The following is a 22,104-nucleotide window of genomic DNA, read 5'->3' on the forward strand; positions in this document are numbered from 1 at the left end:
TTGCACAGTGAAGAAAATCATCTTTGATCAGCTCTTCTCTTGAGCTCACAGCTGTAATGGTAGAAGAGAAGGTCCAGCTTAGAAAAATAGAGGGCTATGGGTAACCCTAGGTAATTTCTAAAGTAAGGACATGTTCGGCACATCTTTGTGGGCCAAAGGGCCTGTATTGTGCTGTAGGTTTTCTATGTTTCTATGTTCTATGATGTCTTTTTTACGGCAACATGTGAAGATTGGAAAGAGCACCAGAAATTTGTTGCCTGTGTGAACACACTGACGATGATTCTCAGAATCGAATGAGAGGAGCCTCTCTTGCTGGTACTTGCAACGAACTTCATTATCAGTTCTCTAATGGATCATGTGTTCCATAATCACAGGCCTTTTGTAACAATAAATGGGACTGCCTTATACCTAAGTGCCTTTTGTAAGGATTGCCAAGTCTGAAGCCTCACTGGGCCGCCTTCTTTCACCTGCCGTCATTGATGCAGCTGTTTCAATAGAGAATCCCTGACATAAGACATAAAGGAACCGCTTTTCTCTTGAAAGGTTCCACTTGTCCTGAATAAACTTAACAACTGACTTTCTTTGCCTTGGAGACCTGCCAGAGAGACAGCTCTATAGCATCTAGTCTTGCAACTTTTGTTAAATTTATAAACAAGTCTTTTTGACTGCTCCCAAGCCTCTCTGAGGGAGCTCTTCTGACTTTGTTTGTGACCTCCCATCCCTATATGAGTTTTTGCTGCTGCTGCTCTTCCTCAGGAGCTCTCCCTGGTAGCTCTAATTCTGACCCTGGAGTACTATTATCTGCCTCTGTTCCTCCTACACAGTCTGTTAATGCTAGCTTTAGGATGTCCTTCTCCTACTCAGGCACTCCTGCTTTGGAAAATAAAACTGGCCTAATTTCTCAATCCAAACACTTGTTCAGTGATTTAGCACTGAGTGAAGTGGCGAGAGGGAGGAGTTTTAAACGAGATTTGAGGAGAATGTTTTTACACAGATGGCAGTTTACACCTTGAACCTGCTACCAGAGGAGGTGACAGAATCACATACAATCACTATGTTTATGAGACATCTAGACAGGCACTTGTATGGGCAAAGCGTAGCACGGGTCTAATGCAGGAAAATGGAATTAGCGTAGATAGGCTACAGGGTCAGCATGGATGGGGGCGGGGAGCTGAAACACCTATTTCTATGCTGTATGACGATGAATAACCACTGCTTTTGCTGGAAGTTATGAAATTTGCACAATTTGGTTTGCTGCACATCAGAAGAAGAATCCAAGTCAGGTTTAGTTTATCGCTCATTTGCTTTGCGAACTTTGTTGCTTCGTGGCAGCAGTACCTATAATATACTGTAAATTACAACACAGAGTACATATAAAGAGAAGAAAAATAGTGAGGTAATGTTCATGGGGTTCACTGTCCTTTCAGAAATCTGGTGGTGGAGGACAAAAATCATCGAGTGTGTGTCTTCAGGCTCCTGCAGCTCCTCTCTGATGGTAGCATTGAGAGGAGGCATTTCCTGGGTGCTGCCTTTCTGAGGCTTTGCCGTTCGAAGGTGCCCTCGAAGCTGGGAAGGCTTGTGCTCTGATGGAGCAGGCTAAGATTACGATTCTCTGCAGCTTTCTCCAATCCTGTGCAGGATGCAACCACAGTCTCCATGGTACATCTGTAGAAATTTGCTCGTTTTTGGTGATATATCATGTGTGGCTGTCTGGTACGGAGGTGGCACTGCACAGGATCAGGAAATGCTACAGAGGGTTGTAGTCTGATTGCACTGGTGAAAGCTGATTGGTTAATTTCGTCTTGTTTGACATAACAAAAGAAAAGGATGTGGGAGGCTGATCTCAATTCTTTGTAGTCAACACAAGGAAGGAGCTAAATACATCACTTTTTTTGTAAGGAAAATAGGATCTAAATTAGTAATTCTTTCAACAAAAGGCAATCAAGCATACCAGTTTGGATCAATTCCATGTATTAGCCAGATTAAGTATTCTTGGCACTCAAACAAAATCAGAAACATTAGCACCAATTGTCAGGCCTGCTGAGCTGCAATGTGAATGCTAATTTTCTTTTTCCCTTTAGATTTATCTCCTAGGGTGCAGTCTTAACGCAAACACAAACTCATGCATTAGTTGCAGCCGACTTGTACACTGGATACTAATTTTGAGATGTCCTCATTGACAAACAATACCATTAAATTGCACTGGTTTCATAAGTATGGACACACCCTCAAAGTAACAGCCAAAGAAATATCCTCTTGATCAAGGGTTCCCAATTTTGGGCCTAGAGATCCCTTGTTTAATGGTATTGGTCCATGGCATAAAAACGGTTGAGAAGCCGTTCTCTAGATTCAAGATACACAAAATGGAGGAACTCAGCAGGTCAGGCGGCATCTATGGATGCAAACAATTCTGCGTCTCTATATTTTGGAAGTTTGTATTCTTGGAAAATTGACAATAATTTAATTTATAGAGAAGGGTTCAATGCCGTGTGCAAGAAAAAAATTACTTATGAAATGTATATTTTTCAGGCATTCAGTGAACATAAAGGAAAATATTTGCTCAAGTTACATATGGCAAGTTATTAATTTATTACATGATACGATGTGAAAGGGAATATATAAAAGTAAGGGGGAGTAGTGAGGTAAGTTAACGTTTGTACTCAAGTTGAATAACAGGTCAATGGAACACAACGGTGGGGCTCATTAGGAAATTAGGAGTTCATTACTCATGGCCCTTAAGAACCTGAGTTATCATAAGTAATCTTCATATAGCTTTTTGTCTTAACATCCCACTCCTCCCTCAAACTCGGCTTTGAAATCTGTAAAACATCCAGTCTTCTTCCACTCCCGAGGAAGGTTCCCTAATCCAGAACATTGCCGTTTTTTCTTTTCCTACACATGGTCTGAGCTCTTTCAGCATTTTCTGTTTTTATTGGGAGATTTTACAGTCGTCTGCATGAATGATTCTACGGTACAGAGAAGGACAAAGAACCTTGCACCCTTTGGGGGGGGGACTGGTTTGCCCATCTGCAGGACTATTATTTGTTTAGATTGTGTTAATTGCATTTGAGATGGAAAATTATTAGCAGCAAAACCAGAGGGTTCCATGACATGGAGCTGGTTGAATATAGACTGCCATGAAATAAAGAGGTATCACACTTACAATGTGGAGGGATGCAGATGTATGCAGTGGACAGAGTAGACCACTGGCAGCCATTGCACAGGATTGAATGTAAGACAGCCAACAGCCCGAGGCAACTGCATTACTCCCTTGGATTGAGGAGGACTTCACTGCTTCAGAAAAAGGTAAAGCCAGTGCAGAATGGCTTTAAACCAGCCAAAAGCACCAAATAATATTTATCTTCATCAAACAGCACACACATCGCTCAAATTGTTCCTCTAGCAGATTCCAGCATCTACAGTCTTTCGTATCTTCATCTTCCTCAACATGGCTGACAGAGAGGACACTGAAAACCAAAAACTGGGGACTATAGGCAGTTTCTAACCAGGCCTTCGCCCAGAGGAGTTGTAATAGGCATTTGCTGAATGCCTTAAAATATAAAAACTGAATACTAATACACAATAGTATCAGAGGAAATTCCAAAGAATTAGGTTGTGTACACATTTAGCATACAGGAATGTCACTTAGTCAACAGGAATCATTGTTTTGGTCCAAGATAAGCCATTCCTCAATTCTCCTGGACCAATCCTTGGATTCAAAATGTTTGCTCCTGACCAGAGTGACCAGTCTGAAATGAACTGAAAAAAGTTCAGTACTTAGCTGAAATGGTAATTACAATTAGAAGAGGCAGTTCTGTCAGAGCAGTAAAATAGCACACCTTTATTACTTATTTATCTTTACCTCAGCAAACTGCAGACGTGCAAACTCACTCGAGGGATTTGAAAATTTAAACATTTTCCTCGGCATCACCCAAGTCTCCAGTGTTTCCAATTTGCTGGTAGCTAGGTTGGTTGCATGGTGCTTCAGCAAATAGCCTTGGAACCGGTCAGCATAGAAGTAGAGGTGAACGGAGATGGGGTGACCCATGCCATAATATCTAGAATAAAGAACGGGAACAGGGAGAAACATTAGCCAAAAATAACATATCCTCCAGATATTTTATGACAAAAAGGAACGGTCTAGATAATAAAAATGTTCAGGTAGAGTATTTGGCCTAAAGACCCCATTAGCACAGAGAAAACCATTTAGAACTGAACTCATTATAAACAGCCCCAGAGATGGGGGAATTAAAGACTGTTGTTTGCTTTTAACTGGTTCCTGCTAGATTAACACCCGCTGGCATGATTTAGAAAGCCGCAGAGAGAAAGCAAGGTCAAATGAAGGGGGGGAAAGTTTAATGTTACTGTTTTGCATAACTCCATGTCCACACACCGATCTTTCTTCTATTGAACTAGTTATGTAGTATTGAAATAAAGGATTTGTCCTGACATGAAAATGAAAGCTTTTGGTACGAAGCCAAAAACAAAGGGAATCAAACAATTGACAATAAATTGAAACCATGTACACCGAGCCAATGGGAATTACAGAGATACTTCAGTGATGCCAGTGTTCAGGCTGGTAACTGAAGGACAACACAATTCCAGTCATTGAGTCATGGAAAAGTACAGTAGAGACACAGGCCCTTCGGCCCATCTAGTCTGTGCTGAACCATTTAAACTGCCTACTCCCATCAACCTGCGCAGGGACCATAGCCCTCCACACCCTACCATCCACATACCTACCCAAATTTCTCTTAAACATTGAAATTGAGCTTGCATTCACCACTTGTGCTGGCAGCTCATTCCACCCAGTCAGGACCCTCGGAGTGAAGAAGTTTCACTTAAACTTGTTCCCCTTAAACTTTTCACCTCTCACCCTAAATCCACGACATCTGGTAGTAGCCCCATCCAACAACAATGGAAAAAGCCTGTTTGCATTTACCCAATCTATACCCCTCATAATTTTGTATACCTCTATGAAATCTCACAATCTTCTACGTTCCAAGGAATAAAGTCCTAACCTACTCAGTTTTTCCTTGTAACTCAGGTCCTCCAGACCTGGCAATATCCTTGTAAATTTTCTCTGTACTTTTTCAACCTTACTTACATCTTTCCTCTAGGTAGATGACCAAAATTGCACACAATACTCCAAATTAGGCCTCACTAATATCTTAAACAACTTCAACTGTCTCTGTGCATGTCACTGAAAGCCAATTTGCAGGTGCAGCATGCGATTAAGAAGACAAATTGTGCAAAGGAGCGTTGTTATGACAGGATTTGTGTACAGTACAGGAAGGAAGATGTCTTAATGCAATTATGTGGAGTTTGGTGAGCCTGCAATCAGAATATTATGCCGTTTTGGTCTCCTAACTTGATAAACAATGTACAGGCCATTGAGCAAGTACGCCAAAGATTCACTTGACTAATACCAGGGATGGATAGTTTGCTGCACATGAGACATTGTGTAGACCATGTCAGTATTCACAAAAGGAGATCTCATTGAGATTTACAAGATTCTTACAGGGCTCAATGGGCTGGATATAGTGAGGATGTTTCCTCAGGCTGTGGAATCTAGAAGCAAGTGTCACACGATTAGAATAAGGAGTAGGCCTAAGAAGAGGAGAAATTTATATTCTTTTTCTCGTTTGTACTACCTTGATGTACTATGTATGGAATGAGCTGTCTGGATTTCATGCAAACAAAAGCTTTTCACTGGATCTTGGATTTGTGACAATAGGAAACCAATTGCCAACTAATTCATATAGGGATGATCCTTTGGAATTCTCTATCCCAATGATTGACTGCAACAAGACTACTGGATTTCCAGATGTTAAAGGGATCAAGTGTCATGTGAATAGCGCAGGAATGTGGTGCCGAGGTAGAACTTCAGCCATGAGCCTGATGTTTAGAAGAGCAGTCTGGATAGTCTACTCCTGCTCCTGATACCTTTGTTCTTCAACAAGCAGGCACAAGAAAAAAAGTGTTGGAATGACCAACTTCCAATCCCTCCAAAACTTGACAGCAGAGAGCTGTATTCTTACTAAAATCTTTCCTAACAATTTTGAATCCACTGGGGAAGTCAAAACCCCGTGTCTACAGGCCCGAGCCCATGTCCACTAGAGCCAGGATGTTGGAGGCCTATTCTGGGGTTAAAGGGCAGTGTATGTGTGGGGACTGGAGGGAGGAACAGGTCATGTTTTTGTTGCTTGTTGTGTTTTGTTGTCCTGCCAAGCACTGTGGGCATGGTATGTTGGCGCCAGAATGCATGGTGCCACTTGCAGGCTGCCCCAGCACACTCTCGGGTGTGTTGGCTGTTAATGCAAATGATGCACTTCACTGTATGTTTTGATGTGCACATGACAAACAAACTTATATCATGAATCTTTTGCAGCAAAAAGAAACATCCGTGCAGGAGCATTGGGCTGCTCAGGAGCACAGAAGTGGCTCACCAGCTGTTAAATGATCACTTTTGTGAAGTAGCTACTCCTTGAGCCTATTTTGCTGGATCCTGACAGAAGTCAGTCAATCTGAATTTTGTTAATGTCCAATTCATTGATCCTCACTGGTGTTTTCAAATTGGTGCTGTATGTAGTTCACTTTTTCCTCACCCTCTGGACATGTTACTTAGTTGTACTACTAACACAACCAAATTCCCATGCTGTTGAGAGATACAGAAAAAGAATTTGAAATAGAATGTTGATTTTAGATCCACAAACAACTGCAGGAGTTTTAGAAAATGCACAAGTTAAAAAAACAGAACCCTCTGCAAAAAAAAACAGGAGTAAACTCTGTAAGGGAAAGAAAAGATGATGGGGGAGGGATAGATGGTGATTTTCAGCATAATTTAAAAAAGAAGGTGCTGAACTAAAAGCTCCAGGGAAAGACACACTTTTTAAATAGCGTGGGTTAAGTCAACAAGCAAATTGAAAGCAGATTGAGAAGGGAGACCTGCTACAGAACCCGTGGGCAGGTTAAGTAGTGTGAAATGTCTTATGCTGAGATATGAGGTATATTATACATATACATATACATATAAATATGGAAAATAATGCTGTATAAAATTGGAAATGAGGCATGACACTCCATTACAAGACTAACTCTGTGAAGCACCCCACCAAAGGTAATTCATTTCTAGATCAAACTCTAAAGAGTGGTCAGGGCAAGTTAATGCAATAGTTGGTAACTAATGACTGTAAATCTTGGAAACAAACGTAGGGGTAACCAGAGCAGAATGCATATTTTAAAAAGGTGACTTTAAAAGAATGAATTAACGGAAGTAAATTAATGTTAAATACCATATACCTGGAATAAACACACGATTGAGCAAGTCACTTCTATAAACTGAAAAGCATTAAACTGGAATGATAAAGACATAAATAATTCCCCAATATGATGCCTTCAACGAGGACAGGTTTTAATGAACAAAAGACAGGCATAGATATTTGTCTCTTTAGGATGTTCCACGGTGTTCTGCTTGCCAATGATTTACACTCCGAACAGCAGTAAGCTTTTTCCTTGAATGACTGGCTGCACGTATCAAAGAGCAAAGCAATTATTATCACACTATCTGTTGTCATCCAATGCTGAAGGAGAGATACTTATTGGCCAAGGCAGTGAGGAGAAGTCCTCACTTCTTTGAAATTGTGCTGTCTACCTGAGAGAGGGAGAAGATGGAGCCTCAGTTTAATGTGTCGTTTGAAAGTCAGCTTGTACGGAAAGTACCCTGCTGCTCCTCGGATGAGGGCAAGTTCATGCTGAAAACACAGGTCTACATTTCCAAATGGAAAGGTGAAGGGAGAGGGGAGTAGAATTTGATGAGGGGGAAGGAGGTGGAGGAATCTCCCCACAGGGAAGGGAGGGATGAGGAATGCCAAGAGGAGCAGGGGAATTTATTAGAACTGATTGCAGCACAGGGACACAAAGACCCTAGAAATGATAACACGGAGTTTTTTTGGTTACGGAATTATAGTATGTTTGAGACTGTATCGAAACATTTACCACAGAAGAAAAACATTGATAAATTCAAAATCTTAAACATATTGATAAAACTAATGAAGCTAAATTTAAATACTTTCTTAAATATTCAGTGAAGAGGTTAACACTAACTAGCCACTAAATGTCCAAAGAACCCCTATTATACATGGATATTTTGAACCAAATAGAACTGAGATATTTGTAGGCACTAATTGATTGGTTTGATTCGAGGATCCCGAAGGAGTTAATAAGGGAATTGTTTAAGGCACTGTCTACTAACTGGCAAGAAAATAATTGGGCACCTTTTAAATTCTCTAGAGCTGAAGGCAGAGATTTTAAAGGATCTATTGTTAAAACACTGTATGTGGTAGCAATGGAACACCCAGTTAGAGTGAAGCTAATTGACAGAGAATCAAACAATTATATTGTTGCATGTGGCTAAAATTGACTTTATGCACATAACCTATGATCTTAAGCTCACTGAAGAAATAGTCATAGTCATACTTTATTGATCCCGGGGTAAATTGGTTTTCATTACAGTTGCACCATCAATAATAAATAGTAATAGAACCATAAACAGTTAAATAGTAATATGTAAATTATGCCAGTAAATTATGAAATAAGTCCAGGACCAGCCTATTGGCTCAGGGTGTCTGACCCTCCAAGGGAGGAGTTGTAAAGTTTGATGGCCACAGGCAGGAATGACTTCCTATGACGCTCTGTGTTGCATCTCTGGCTGAATGTACTCCTGTGCCCACCCAGCACATTATGTCGTGGATGGGAGACATTGACCAAGATGGCATGCAACTTGGACAGCATCCTCTTTTCAGACACCACCGTGAGAGAGTCCAGTTCCATCCCCACAACATCACCGGCCTTACGAATGAGTTTGTTGATTCTGTTGGTGTCTGCTACCCTCAGCCTGCTGCCACAGCACACAGCAGCAAACATGATAGCACTGGCCACCACAGACTCGTAGAACATCCTCAGCATCGTCCGGCAGATGTTAAAGGACCTCAGTCTCCTCAGGAAATAGAGACGGCTCTCACCCTTCTTGTAGACAGCCTCAGTCCAAATACCCAAACCTTTGTTGGGAGAAGTTGCTACGGTTTGTTTTCTCTGCGATTTAATACACTGAGTAAATTGACTATGTTTGAAGTTCAAAGTTCATAGTACAGAACCAAATGAAGCTGGTTCCGGAGCCCGATGGCTGTCAGGCAACAACTGCTCCCGCACCTGGCGCCGTGGGACTCAGGTCATCCGGTCGTTTTCCGCTCTCATTCCTGACGGTTTTAATCGTGCTAGATGTTATAATTGGTGCAGAGTTATGGAGCCGATCGCAGCTTCGTGGTCCATCAGACACTGACGCCGTGTGCATCCCCAGCGGTGGCCAGCCCAGCCACATCTGCACGTTCCGAACTCTAGTTTGCCGAATCCCCCAGGAGATCACAAAAGAGCCAGATCATTTAGTCAGCACTAAAGTGATTCATCAAAAGGGAAATTACAGGCTGCAGACTGAAGTGATCGCAATTTAAAAGAAAAAGTATATTTAAAAGAAGAATATCTAGTACTATGTGAGCTGTCTGCAACACGTTGCTGTAGGTCACTGGCGCCATCTTCTCTCTTTCTTTTTGCTGCAAGATGTCACCATTGGTTACTGGCACTATCTTTTGTCGTTCATTGGGGGAACCGTCAGCAACAAATAGACTACATCTAGAAATAATTAATAATCTATCCAGCCTATTAGCTTTATGTTATCATGGCAGTAGAGTGGTCCTGATAACAGCGAAGTAATCTAGAGGCCTGGATTCATGGGAAACTAGTTCAACCACAACCACAGTTAGCTTAAAAATATACCTTCATTTGATAGCTGGTATCAGTAATAGTGACCCCAGGTTCTGTACAAACCCATCTGGTTCACCGTTATCCTATAGGGAAGGAAACCTGCTCCCTTTCCTCAGACTGGTCTATGGATGGTGAGGCCACTGTGTGGACTTGGTTGTAGCCAGGACTGGGCCTCAAGATGTGGGCTTGCCTGTTGCTGCAGAGATGCCGGAGGCTGTGTAGCGTGCCATCCATGCTCAGTTGGGGGCAGGCCTCTCCCATTGGTGCTGCCCTGCAGTGTTCAATTGATAGAGTGACAGTCTGGACTTCACACTGCAAAGAACTATACCAACAACTTGCTGGACGTGTTAATCAGGGACTTGGGCTATTAACATACGTGTTTTTTTTGTGACTATGTTTTTCTGCTCGCTATTTTGAATGTACTGTCCATACTTCGCACCTTGACCTCACTCAGAGGAACCAAGGTGTTTCGTTCAGCTGTATTGATGTATGGTTGAATGATAATTAAACTTGAATTTGATTTTGATTGACTCGATTTGAAATAACACACACGCACACACACACACAAAATGCTCTAAGATTTCAGCAAGACAGGCAACATCTATGGTCTATAAGTGATTCCAGACAGTGTGGCAGTCTTAATTGTCCTCTTGCCTAGCAACAAGCACAGCAGTGTTAAAAACTGCTATTCCAATGTGGAAGCCTCTTCACAAAGTGAACTGCAAAAGTTAAACAAAGGTCACTCACTATCAGCTTCTCAAAGGGAATTGGAGGTGCGTCACAAATGGCAGGTGTGTTGTTGAAAGGAATTAATTAAACAAAGGACTATAATAGTAGAAACAATTTTAGGATACTTGAAGGAGCACTTTTTCCAGCAATATTCTAAGCAAGGAAGATGGTAGCAAATGAAAAGAAGTGGTTGGTTTAATTAGAAATGGAAATCTTTGCTTTTGTTCAGGTAAATGATTAATGTTAAAAGTAAAGTGTTGTACATTGGTTAAAAAATGTATGTAATAAATGGAATTTAATTAATACAAGGAGATAACAAAAGGGATTATGCCATAATTGTAAGCTCACTCATCACTTACAATGTCTGGGTAATATGTAAAAGTAATTAAAAAATGGAATTGAACACTGGAGCCCTTTCAAATCATTTGTCTCATTAAAGGTACTGGATGCATGTTGTCGCTGTTGTTCTGATTTACACTTTGTACTAAAGTTCTCAAGAATTTTGCTCTTACTTTACAGTGAGTTGTTCAACCCATTATTTCAATTTGTCCAAGCTTCAAGAAAGCCCAGTGAAAAATAAAGGTCTCAAATAAGATGATGAAGAGAGAGAGCAGAGTAATAAACATGTTCCCTTGAACACACTCTGCAACTCCACATTATGGTAGTTTCTGGGCATCGCTAATCACAGGGCCATCTGGTATGGATGAGAATGTGCCTCTTCATGCACCCACCTCCCAAACTATCTTGGGATATCTAAGAACCAAACAGGCTTCCACACGATTTGACAGCTAAATCTCTCTTCCTCTATAGGCCTTGATTCTTTGACAGTTGAGCTCACCCCATCTTTCAGCCCTCTCGCTAACTGATCACATAACCCTGGTCTTGGTCCCAGGAATGTACACAACATCGTACGATCTGGGGTGCAAAGGAAAAGGCACCACATTCAATTGTCATGGGGTTGACTGAAGCTCTGTGGTCATGGCCAAAACAACAATGGGGCCCTCTGGAACAAACATACAGCAGACCTTTAACAGCATGCTACAATTTGCAGGTGGCTCTTCTTTAGATGGGGATACCAAAATTGCACACGGAATACCCACAAAAGTCCTGTACAATCTCAACAAGGCCCTTCTTCTGTCCAGCACTTTGCATGCAATAAAGGGTAACATATTATTAGCATTCCCAACCAGTGTTGCTTTTTGTTTGTAATCATGAATGTGTGCATGTTGAACAGACTGTGCTCCACTTACTCATTTCTCAACATTTAAAAAAAGTCTCTTCTTTCCTATTCTTACAATTGAAGGGCAAAAACATATTTTCCCATTTATGATCCATTTACCACTATTAAGTTACCAACCCCTGTAGACGCCCTCACAGATCCATCTATCTTTGGATCATCAGCAAACAAGTTACCTGCTTTTCATTTGCCAGCAACAGAAATTGTGAATCGCATATGTTCCAAGACCAGCAACAGTCTGTCAACCTAAAATTTCTCACTTTATCCAAGTCCTGCCAAAGGGTTTTGGCCCAAAACATCGACTGTACTCTTTTCTATAGATGCTGCCTGGCCTGCTGAGCTCCTCATGCATCTTGTGTGTATCAATTTGTCCAACACTGTTTTCTGTTTTTTAATCAATCACTTATCCTTGCTAAAAAGTTACCCTAGGCTTGTAAATATTTTCTTGATGTGACAATCCTTTTTAAAGATTTTATTAAAATGAGGAAAAAGACCAAGTACTCTGAACTGGCAACTGAAGCTGCCCAGAATGGCTGGAAGACCAAGATTTTCCCTGTAGAAGTGGGATGCATCGTTGCTACATCTACGACCAGTCTATTGAAGAAGATGGAGGTGAGGGGTCACTCCCTCTAACAAGCAATCAAGTCCTTGTCAAACACAGCAGAAGGAAGCAGCAATTGGATTTGGATTAAAAGGAAAGACAACAACTGGGCTGCAAGATTAAGACAGGAGGGTATGGAACTGAGGGGGGTGTATCTGGGACGCCATGTAGCACCGTTGAGCCCTCTGGAGACGTCGTGGGCTTATCAACGAAACGCCAAAGAGGGAGGGTGCCCACCTGATGACCCCGATGATGTACCTACTCTCCCTCCTTGTCACCACTCCTAGCCCACTGCCAACATCGAGAGTGCCGACTTACCATAGGGATTGAAACATCAAGTCCCAGTAGCTCTACTTTTACATCCTGCTCTTTAAATGGCCCCCAAAATTGGTAAATTGCTTTATTATTGTCACAATTACCAAGGTACTGTGGAAAAACTTGTCTTGCATGCCGTTCATTCCAAGATGAATTCATTCCAACAGTGCATTGAGGCAATACAAAGTTAAGAAACAACAGAAAGTAGTATAAAGTGTTACAGCTACAGAGAAAGTGCTCTGCAGGTAGACAGTAAATTGCAAGGTTACAACAAAGAAGGTTGGGGGGCAGTGCAGAAAAGAAGCAAGATGGCACTGGAGCATCGCAACTCATTGTAAACCGCTCTCTACAGAACCTCTCATCACCTCTATTATAATCATTCTGGTCTTTTAAATGCCCCGTTCTCTATCTTTCTAGTTAAAGGTTTAAAAAATACTGTACTAGACTAGGCAGGCACAATTCTCCCTCAATTGAATTATGCTAGGTCTGTCTAATTATTTTCATTTTATATGATCTGTTAACAGCCTTGAATGATCTTGGCATTCTGTTAAAATTGGCAAACTAGTCTATAGCTCCCTCATCACAAGTAACGCTACAGATGCTGGAGCATCCGGAGAAACGTACAAAATGCTGAAGAAACTCAGCAAATCAGGCAGCATCTATGGAGAATAAAGAGTCAATATTTTGGGCCGAGATACTTTCATCCGTTCCTCCAGCATTCTGTGTGTGTTACTATAGTTCCATAATTTTCCTTCTCTTCTTTTTTGTAATCTTCTAGTCTGCTGAGAATTCTTCAAAGTACGAAAAATGACAGAAGGTTATTATGAAAGCATCACAATTTCCACATTCATCTCTCCACAAACCTGGCATACAGATCCTAAGTACCAGTGGCTCTCTCACACTTTAGTTCCCTTACTTTCCCAGTACTTACACTCTGGTGATATTAATTACTTTAAGCTCCCTGTCTGATTCATTTCTATTTCTGCTCTATTAAGATGTATGAAGACAGAAAAATATCTGTATATTACCTCTGCTATTTCATTACTCCCCATTGTAATTTCTCGCATTCTCTCTAGGAGAGTTCAATTGATTTTTACTGCTCTTTCATCTCATATGGTTGTACAAGTTATTATACAATTCTATATACAACCTCAGAACGTATATCAGATCTATTTTTCTTGAACATTCATTTCGGCCTCCTATTACGTTCCCATCCTGCAGGGTTACCACCCTTCTTGGCAAAGTCATAACACTTCTTTTCAACTTATATTGATTTATCCTCCATAAACTTTTTATTTTTCTATGGAATATACCTTAAATATTTGCCATTATTTATCTGCCTGCAAAATCTTTAATCTAATCTTGCTATCACCGCAACAGTGTATACTGGTTTGATAGTGCTATCTACCTTTTTACAACACACATTATGATCACTAATGGATCTCTTATTATGAAGCAATTAATTAACCCTGTTTCAATACATATGATAAAGTCTAAGACAGTTTGTTCAGCAGCCCTGATGTATTTTTCTAGAAAACTGCCCCAACTGCACTTTATGAACTCATTGTCAGAGCTATTCTTGCAAGTATCATATGTGCAATGTAAATGAAGAATAAAGTAGTATATAACTATTGTTTTACTTTTTTCTTCAATCTTTTCTTATTTCCTGATTAATTCTGTCTAATTAATTTAAGTAATCAATTCAAAGCTGACAGAATCTTTATAATATCTTTTTATGTGTTGCAAGTTTTTTTTAAAATATTGCACTTACCTGCATAAAATACATTATGGATAAGATTAAAGAATTATATGTTCCTTTGTCTAAAAATCTGATTGGATTTCATTCTGATGTTATGAAATATTAAGCAGTAGAGCTGGAGAAAAGCCAGAAATTGAATAGAAAGTAAGCTAGGACTAGAGGATATATCTAAATTATTGAAAAATAATTTCTAGACTCCAATGATAAATGTTTGACTAATGTACCAGGCAGGATATTAAGGAAAATACAGAGACCGTTCCAAATGTTGAATACATTGCTGAGAGAGAGAGAGAGAGAGAGAGAGAGAGAGAGAGAGAAAATCCATGAAGGAATTCAATAGACCTTACCAGATCTTAGATTCTTATACGTAACTTCGGAGAAAAAAATACTTGTTTTCACTTTATTATTTCCCTTTTTATGAAGCTCCAAATTTTCAAGAAGTAATCTGAAGGACACAATCTTACTATCTTGCACCAATAATACCTACTGCATGATTATGTAAATACTATGTCTCCATGGAGAGTCCTAAAACTAGGGAAGCTGAGGCCAAGCATACACCATTGTAAATTGTTGTCCTAATCATGTCAGTTGGTTAATTTAAACAATTGCCATTTGGCTATGATTTGTTGTTCACTTAATAGGACAGGTAGGATGAGCAGTCAGAAATTAATATGTAAAATCAAATGAATAATGTAAATAGTTTAATATAATCTCTAGAATTGATCAGGGCAGCTGCTTCATGTGATACCTCTTTAGAAAATAAAAATAAAATTTGTAACATAACTAGCATTAATATTATTTACTGAAAAACTGCAAAAAACCTAAAATTTTCCATGTCTTGTTGGAAATTTGGCTGCCATAGTAGCATAGTGGTTAGTGTGAGGCTATTACAGCTTGGGGCTTCAGAGCTTTGAGTTCAATTCCGGCATCCGCTGTATGTTTTTCCTGTGTGTGGGGGTTTCCTCCGGGTGCTCCAGTGTCCTCCCACAGTCCAAAGACGTACTGCTTAGTCGGTTAATTGGCCATTGTAAATTTTTCTGTGATTAGGCTTGGGGTTAAACCTGTGAGTTGCCGGTGGCGTGGCTCAGCGGGGTGGAAGGGCCTGTTCCACAATGTACCTCTAAATAAACATAGAACATAGAATGTTGTGCCAACCACTGAAGCTTTGTAGACACCAGCCAGGCTGCACTTAAAGAGTACTGTCAATGGTTTTGGGGATCATATCTCAGAAAGGATGTGTTGTCATTGGAGAAGAGTCCAGAGGAGGTTCACAATGATGATTCCAGGAATGAAGGGGTTAACATATGAGGAGTGTTTGGCAGCTTTAGGCCTGTACTCACTGGAATTTAGAAGAATGTGTGGGAATCTCATTGAAACCTACTGAATGTTGAAAGGACTGCACAGGGTGGATGTGAAGAGGATGTCTCCTAGGGTGGGGGTATCCGGAACAGGAGGGCACAACCTCAAAATTGAGGGACGTCCCTTTAGAAAAGAGCTGGGGAGGAATTTTTTTAAGGCAGAGAGTAGAAAATCTGTGGAACGGTCTGCCACAGACAGTGGGTCCGTGGCAGACCATTCAAGTCCGTGGGTATGTTTAAGGCGGAAGTTGATAGTTTCGTGATCGGTTAGGGCATCAAAGGATGTGGCGAGAAGGCAGGTCTATGGGGTTGGGTGGGATCTGTGATCAGTCATGATGGAATGGCGAAGCAGACTCAATGGGCTGAATGGCCTAATTCTGCTCCTACGTCTTCTGGTCTTATGGACCATGTAACCTATTCTACAAAGTGCCTAGAATTACCCTAGCATGTAGCCCTCTATTTTCCTATGCTCCAGGTACCTACGAGTCTCTTAAAAGGCCCTGTTGTATCTGTCTCCACCACTGTCAACAGCAGTGCATTCCACATACCCACCATCCTCTGTGTGGAAAAACTTAACCCTGGGAAAAAACTTCTGACTATCCACACGATTAGTGCCTCTTATCATCTTATACACCTCTGTCAGGTCACCTCTCATTCTCCGTCACTCCAAGGAGAAAAAAACAAAGTTCACACAACCTGTTCTCATATGGCAAGCCCTTCAATCCAGGCAACATCCTTGTAAATCTCCTCTGCACTCTTTCTATAGTATCCACATCCTTCCTGTAGTGAGGTGCCCAGAACTGAACACAGTACTCCAAGTGGGGTCTGACCAACATCTTATATAGCTGTAAAATTACCTCACGGCTCTTGAACCCAAATTCATCCATCAACATTTATCTAAAAATGGTTACCACTTCACAGGGGCCTGAGACATGAATTTTGTTTCACTTTCCAAGAATCAGAATCAAGCTTAGTATTGCTGATCTATGTTGTGAAGTTTGTTGTTTTGTGGCAGCAGTAAAGTGCATGATATAAAAATCACTGGGTGTTACAAAAAATAAATAATGCGAAAGAGGAATAGTGAGGTAATTTCATTCCCCTATTTTAGAATCACTAATAATGGCATCCATTTAAGTGCTTGGATGTGTGTTTACTATGGGAATACCCTGCTCACCTACCTTTCAGCCCTTCCCTGCTTCCCTATCCACCTCCCTCAAGTCATCAACTGATCCTTCCCTACAGACCTGGTCAACTGGCTTCTCTGCTACCAGTGCTTTGAGAGGCCTAATCTCCAATCACTCTTGCTATTGACATGGTATATCAGAACTTATCAGCTTGCGCATTGCCTTATATGCCAACAACAGATATGTCAGCACTAGGAAGCTGGGAAACATTTATTGATTCCTGCAATCCAATACAGGGTTTTGCCTCATAAGCATATCCAAAAATAACCTCAAAAAAGATATTGAGAATAAAAAAAAATTAATAGGTTGAAGGTTACATTCTACATTTTAATTCAACAATATTATGGTTGGAATTTCCTTTCATTCAAAGTTAGCTGGTGCCAGATTTCTTCCATCACCCAATATCCAACCTGTAGTCTTTGAGTGATAGGCTTCATTGAAGGATGCACCATTCAGAGAAATCTACATAAAGCAGATGGATAGTGAACCATGCATGGAGTTCTTCCAGTCGATTGTTCGATTAACCATGCTTGTTTGGAGACACAATCAGCCAGATGAGACAGAATTGGATAGATTTACATTTAAATAGCATTTCAGATAACCCCAGGAAACACTGCAGCACTTCACAGTCTCTATCCATCTTCTCACAGGTAATTAGGATGGACAATAAATGCTGTCCTTGCTGCAATGGCCAAGTCACAAAAAGTGTATTTTTGAGAATTGATTGTGTCCAACCTTACAAGTCCTTGAAAATATCCCAACAATTTTGCTGGGTAGGGATTTCTAGAATTTAGACCCTCTGGTGAAGGATCCAATCAGGATGGTGAGTGATCTGGAAGGGATCTGGTGGAGGCTTTGTGGATCTGCTGCCGCTGCCTTTCTTAATGGTACAGGTTACAAGTTTAGAAAGTGTTGTCACAACAGTCTGGGCAAATAATTGCATGTGATAAACTGTACATGGTAGCCACTATGTAGTAGAGAGAATTAATGTGTAGATTGGTGAATAAGGTGCTAATACGTTGGGCTGCTTTGTCTGATTGTTACCAGAACTTCTTAAGAGTTAGAACATAGAACATGACAGCACAGGACCGACAATGTTGTGCCAAATCAAATAAATACGTATCAAATGGCCAACTAAACCCATCCTTTGTGTCCACATAACATCAATTTCCCTCACATGTATGTGCCTATCTAAATGTCCATAAAGGTCCCTAATATATCTGCCTCTAACCTCTATCACCACCCCAGGGAGTGCATTCTAGGCAGCCAACACTCTCTGTATAAAAAACTTGCCTCTCCCATCTCCTTTAAAATGACCCTCTCTCACTTTAAGTGCAAGCTGTCTGGTATTAGAGATTTCAGTGCTGGGAAAAAAGATATTGGCTGCCTGCTCTATCTACTCTATTTGGTTTGCCTCTCATAAACTCAGCCTCTGCTCTACGTTTGTCCAACCTCTCGTCATAGCACATGCTGCCTAAACCAGGCAGCATCCCGGTAAACTTTTCCTGCACCAAGCCCAAAGCCTTGATATCCTTTCTATAATGCAGCAACCAGAACTGTATGCAATACTCTGGATGCAGCCGAAATAGATTTTTATAAAGCTGCACCGTATCTTCCTGAATTTTGAACTCAGTGCCTTGACTAATAAAGGAAAGCATGCTATATGCTTTCTAAACCACCCTATCAACATGTGTAGCCACTTTCAAGGAGTAATGAACTTTGACCCCAAGTTCCCTCTGCTCATCAACGCTGTTAAGGTATTTCCCTTAAAGTGTACTGTCTCTACATTTGACCTACCAAGATGCAACACTTCACATTTACCGGGTTAAACTCCATCTGCCATTTCCCTGCCCATATCCACAACTGATCTACATCCCACTGTATTCTTTGTCAGTCATCTACACGATCCACAACACCACCAACCTTCATATCATCTGCAAACTTACTAACCCACCCTTATAAATTTTCATCCAGGTCATTCATATACATCACAAACAGCAGAAGTCCCAGTACAGATTCCAACAGGTTTGTCAGACATTTTCCCTTAAGGAAACCATGCTGATTTTGATTTATTTTATCACGTGCCTCCAGGCATCCCACAACCTCATCCTTAATAATGGACTCCAATACTTTCTCAACCACTGAAGTCAGGCTGACTGGCCTTTAATTTCCATACTTTTGACTCTGTCCCTTCTTAAAGACTGGAGTGAAGCAAGGGGATTATGATGAAAAACTTTCTGCTTGTATGGTTTTGAAAACAGCCAAATACTGTTTTCAGAAGGAATTGAATAGACATGTGATAATTGTTTGCCGGGTAATGGGAAAGGACTAGTTGAAGGATCCTGATGAAGCTGCTGTACTAGAAATCGTACAGACTTGAAGGGCCGAATATCTTCTTGTCATGGCAGTTCCACCATTTTTTGATTCTGTGAATCTTGATTGGTCAGTCAACATAAAGATTAGATGGAATGACCTGCTTCATTTATTTATTTATTGATATACAGTGCGGAATAGGCCCTTCCAGCCCTTTGAACCTCGCTGCCTAGCAACCCTCCAGTGTAATCCTTAGCCTAATTGTGGGGCAATTTACAATGATCAATTAACCTACCTTTGGACTTCTTTGGACTGTGGGAGGAAACTGGAGCACACGGTGGACACCCACACCACCATGGGGAGAATGTACAAACTCCTTACAGCGGCGGGAATTGTGTCTGGGTCGCTGGTACTGTAGCGCGTTGTGCTAACCATGATGCTACCATGTTAATCTGCTTTTGCAATCTTCATTTATTTTTAAAATCATAACTCATGGTAATTTGTTGAAAAGTGTCTTCCCTCTGGGAGTTAATCTGATTCCCCCCCCCCCCACCCTATTTATTATCTCATTTACAGTACTACATTGTAAACACTTTAAACCACCTTTTATAATGCTGTTTACATTGTAAATACATACCGCTATTCAGATATATACAGTACTGTGCAAAGGTCTTGGGCACATGTATATAGCTCCTCCTATATTCCCTCCTGCTTATATCAACCAGCTAATTATGTCCACACCCCTGAAGAACACAAAAGTTATTGTACAGAAAAGCAATGCGTAGAATTGGCACATTTCTTTAACATTGCATACAAGGGATGCCTTGTTTCAAGAAACATTTAGGTTTTAGCTTCTTATTGGAGTAAGTTCAGTTTTCTGTGCTCTGGTTTACTATCCACAGTAACTATACATTAAATTCACTGGGTAGGAAGCATTTGATTCATCTGAGACAGAGAAAAGTGTTTCACTACATGATAACACAGAAAAAAAATCTATACTGAAGGGGTAAATGATTTCAAAATATTTTAAGCCCTCAGCATAATTATTTCAAGCACTCCCTCTTTAACATAGCTGGGCACTTGCAAAACTGCTGACACTGGCAGCGAGCTGCATCTTCCCTCTCACCTGCACTTATTTTCATCATTCGAATGCCAGGAAGATTCTGCTCTCTTCAGGCCGAGGCGGGTGAAGGAGTGAAGCATGGTCAGATATGAGTCGCTGATGCTGTGGATGCCATCTGGCTCGTCATATGTGTTTTCCCAGTACGCTTTCAGGGCGGTTGTGCCAGCTGGGTAGTTGCCAAAGAGGTAGAAGTCCAGCTGGCCAATGATCTCCTGGTTAACTGCAGCCTCGAACTTCCGCGCAAAGAAGGTTGGTCTCGCAGTTTGCTGTGTGGGCAGAAGAGTTCATTACTTTCACCGACCACTTGGAAACTTCTCTAATGCCTGGCTGATTTTGGCCAGGCCCCTAAAGAACACAAAATCTATTGTATGAGATACCAATGCAGAAAATACTCAACCTTGTTTATAGGGAGGATAGAATTTCAGGAATCTGTTTTCCACTGGATCATTTTCCCACTGGATTGAGTTGGGTTCCCATTGCTCTCAATACTGGTGTAATGTACTATGGATCTTCTCCAGCTTACCAATACCCAACTTGTATACAGCCTCTAACCGCGTACAAGTGCTTGGGAGATTGGTGGGATGGATTTGCTGTTTGCTGACAGGTTGCAGGTGTCTCTTGGTGTGTGGGAACTCAGCTGGTGGGGCTGTATTTCCAACTGGTGAACGGTCTGGATTACAAGTAATTCACAAGGGCAGAAACCCAGAGGGATTGAGCGGATCCAGCTTGAGGGAGAGCTGGGAGCAGAGATGAGGAGGTGTAGGATAGCAGGCCGACTTTCTATTGCTTTAAATGTAAAATGATGGAACAATATCCTTACTGGTACCACCCCCCACCCCCCCCCCATGTAAAAATGCAAGTCAGTAGGACCGGGAAGGTCCTGTTCGATATTGACACATTGGCAATTGGAAAAGAGAAAAGGATTGCTGAAAATGGTCAGAGTTCGATACTTCCCCAGGAGTATATGCCTGTCCTCCTGCCTCACAACAAGCACAAAGAAAGACACTTGCTAGGTTTCCTCATCCCTGCCCAGCAGTAAGGGTTATATTAGACTCAAAGCTGTACCATAGGAATCCAATCTATATATGTTAATCAGACTTTAAGTTTGTAGCAACACTTTGGAATTTCTATCCTATGATAGAATCGGCTGTCAATTTTCTTTTCATCTCATTTCCTAACCTACCCTTTCCCTGAATTTCATTCCTTCGGATCTGTGCATAACTGACATACACAGTCTGTATATTCATTGCTAAAACTGCCTTGATCATAATAAACACTATTTGTTACTATCCCCCACCAAAACTGCCCACCACTCTACAAGTGGTATTTCAGGGTATAAAGATAACATCTGAGAGCCTCTTCCCCAGTCAGCAGCACAATATCACATCATCACTGTGGTGCACTTTTGACTCCAAAATTCATTTTAATTTCTTTTAATGGAATTAATTTTGACACAGAGGTCAAGATGGTGTTGCAACTGCATGAAGTGCTAACAACTGGTGATGAATCTCCAGGCAAAGTTCTATTAAAATACTTCCTCTCTTTCACCCCTTCTAGCACTACTGTTAACATGACGGCTTTATTGCTAAGTGTTATTTTTGTTGCTAACCTGGTTCCTCTCCAATTCTGTTCTTTAAAGCTTTATATTTAACATGACCACGAGATT

General features: G+C 41.0%; 1 protein-coding gene across 1 annotated transcript in view; it reads right to left on the bottom strand.

The window, feature by feature from the left end:
- Nucleotides 1-22,104, bottom strand: part of xylt1 (xylosyltransferase I) — a 283,246-nt gene that overhangs the window by 17,486 nt on the left and 243,656 nt on the right. The window contains exons 8-9 of the mRNA XM_063059068.1: nt 20,442-20,704; nt 3,863-4,058 (exon numbers count right to left, since the gene is read on the bottom strand). Coding sequence (XP_062915138.1) covers nt 3,863-4,058; nt 20,442-20,704 — 459 coding nt within the window. The remainder of the gene's footprint in view (nt 1-3,862; nt 4,059-20,441; nt 20,705-22,104) is intronic.

Source organism: Mobula hypostoma, chromosome 9, assembly GCF_963921235.1.
Source record: "Mobula hypostoma chromosome 9, sMobHyp1.1, whole genome shotgun sequence".
In the NCBI taxonomy this organism is placed as follows: Eukaryota; Metazoa; Chordata; class Chondrichthyes; order Myliobatiformes; family Myliobatidae; genus Mobula; species Mobula hypostoma.